Consider the following 2500-nt stretch of genomic DNA (forward strand, 5'->3'; position numbering starts at 1 on the left):
GTCTTCTATGCATTTCTTGGAGGAATGTTCGTTCTGACTATGTATGTGATGCTGCTGACCCTGGATGAGTACACCCCCACCTGGCAGGACCGCCTCACTACACCTGGTAATAAATAACACCCATAACCCCTCTGACCCTAACAGTATAAACCAGTGTTTGCCAAACTCTTTCATGTCAAGGACCCCCAAATTGACACTAATTAGCCCACGGACCCCCATTTGAAAAGATATGCCAAGGACCCCCATAAGAGAAGATTTTTTAACGGCTTTAGCAGTGATTCTCGACCATTTTAGAAAACGGGGCCTCTGAATACTAGTCTATAACAGAGTATGTGTAGTTACGTTTCAGACATGATGATTGGTCTATAGATGGTGGGGTTGTAAGGAGGATGATGATTGGCTGTGGTTTTGTTTCAGGCATTCTTATTGGCTGATGTGGTTTTGTTTCAGGCATGATGATTCGTCCTCGAGGAGAAAGCTTAGAAATCTTCTACAACCTTCAGGACACCGAGACCTGGGACCGCTACGTCCAAACACTGGATGACTTCTTAAAACGTAAGAACCAATCACTGCACAGCTTCTCCCCCAATTTGTACACACCCGTTCGATATACACCATTTGATTTGTACACACCTGTACGGGTCCATTTGGAACACCGTCAAGGAACCATGAGGGTCCCTGGACCTCACTTTGAGACCCACTGGTGTAGCGTGCTTCCAGTGAGCCAACATGCACAATAGCAGCACCGTGACTCTGTTTGACTAGAATGGAACAGAGCCTTTCATTAGTATCATTAACACTGACTCTGTTTGACTAGAATGGAACAGAGCCTTTCATTAGTATCATTAACACTGACTCTGTTTGACAAGAATGGAACAGACCCTTCATTAGTATCATTAACACTGACTCTGTTTGACCAGGATGGAACAGACCCTTCTTTAGTATCATTAAAGGAGAATTCCATGCTAGAATGCTTTCTTACCCTTCTTTGTAGTTGTTACGTCCCCACCAAAGAGGTCCAGGTGTTTTTTTGTGCAAAAAGTCCTTATTGGCTATTTCCCCTACCATAAGCCCTCAATGAATTGCATTGAATTGAAAGGGAATTGAAGTAGTAAAGTGTGCCGCTTGGGATATTATTTACATTATGAAGAGAGGATATATACAAACAAATAATAATTTTGAGCGATGGAAATAAGCGAATTAGCACAACACCCCATAGCCCCATTAAATTCCCATTCAATTCAATGCAATTCATTTAGGGCTTATGGTAGGGGAAATAGCCAATAAGGAGCTTTTGCACAAATTAATACCTGGACCTCTTTGGTGGGGACGTAACGAGTCGGTAAGAAAGCCTTTTAGTATGGAATTCTCCTTTAACACTGACTGTTTGACCAGGATGGAACAGAGCCTTCGTTAGTATCATTAAGGGACACTTTTGCAAAAAGAGTGAAGTGTCCCTTTGTTTAAGTACACGTATCAATCACAATCAAACAAATGTTTGGTAATTTTATGGGTTTTTTTAGGCCACCACAATGCTTTTCCAATGGGAGTCACTCAGTCACATGGTTTGACCAAACCTTTGTGTTTGATTGCTGATGGTGTTCTGCCCCTCCGCCCCATGCAAGGCGGTTGCGTGCACGCATCCGCCTGGGTGACAGCAGACTGGTTCTTTGGCATGATGTACTGGCCATATATGGAGCGTGTCTTCAGTGTACAGGGTTTGATGAGGTCAGATCAACATATGAAATGTCAGAACAGGTCAGCTCCATATATGGAGATCTGAGGGTGGCAGCGAAGGGAGTGTCTTGAGTGTACAGGGTTTGATGAGGGCCTGGGCCGGGACTTCATTTTTGGGCCTGTCGATAACTCTAGTTTTTTCCCGGCTGCCGGGCACGGCTGCAACTTTTTTAAATGGACAGGTATCAGTCAAAAGGGAGACATCGAAGAGGAAGGATGGATGGGAAAGGATCAACTTATATATCCATATATGGAGATCTAAGGGTTTGAGGTCAGATGTAGAGTTGCTGGCCAATATTAATGACATCAAGGATCTATCTCCTTATTATAAAGGCTTATTATAGGCTTATTATAAAAGAAGATCCTGTGTTAGACGGAGACGGCCCCCTGCTGTCCAGTCGCGATAGATTTATTCTTACCTACCGTTGTTGCCGATCGCCTCTAGAGTGGTTTGGCTACATCTAGCTGCTACAGCCACATCCTCTAGAGTGGTTTGGCTACATCTAGCTGCTACAGCCACATCCTCTAGAGTGGTTTGGCTACATCTAGCTGCTACAGCCACATCCTCTAGAGTGGTTTGGCTACATCTAGCTGCTACAGCCACATCCTTTAGAGTGGTTTGGCTACATCTAGCTGCTACAGCCACATCCTTTAGAGTGGTTTGGCTACATCTAGCTGCTACAGCCACATCCTTTAGAGTGGTTTGGCTACATCTAGCTGCTACAGCCACATCCTTTAGAGTGGTTTGGCTACATCTAGCTGC

The 2500-nt window shown here is 44.3% G+C and overlaps 1 protein-coding gene across 2 annotated transcripts in view; it reads left to right on the forward strand.

Moving 5' to 3' along the window:
- atp1b2a (ATPase Na+/K+ transporting subunit beta 2a) overlaps positions 1-2500 on the forward strand; it is an 8709-nt gene that overhangs the window by 1824 nt on the left and 4385 nt on the right. For both annotated transcript variants that reach the window (XM_080792712.1, XM_080792713.1), the window contains exons 2-3: positions 1-106; positions 451-555. The exon at positions 1-106 is cut by the window's left edge and continues 23 nt beyond it. In XM_080792712.1, coding sequence (XP_080648838.1) covers positions 1-106; positions 451-555 — 211 coding nt within the window. The remainder of the gene's footprint in view (positions 107-450; positions 556-2500) is intronic.

This window comes from Protomyctophum bolini (assembly GCF_963924005.1).
Source record: "Protomyctophum bolini genome assembly, chromosome: 20".
Taxonomy (NCBI): Eukaryota; Metazoa; Chordata; class Actinopteri; order Myctophiformes; family Myctophidae; genus Protomyctophum; species Protomyctophum bolini.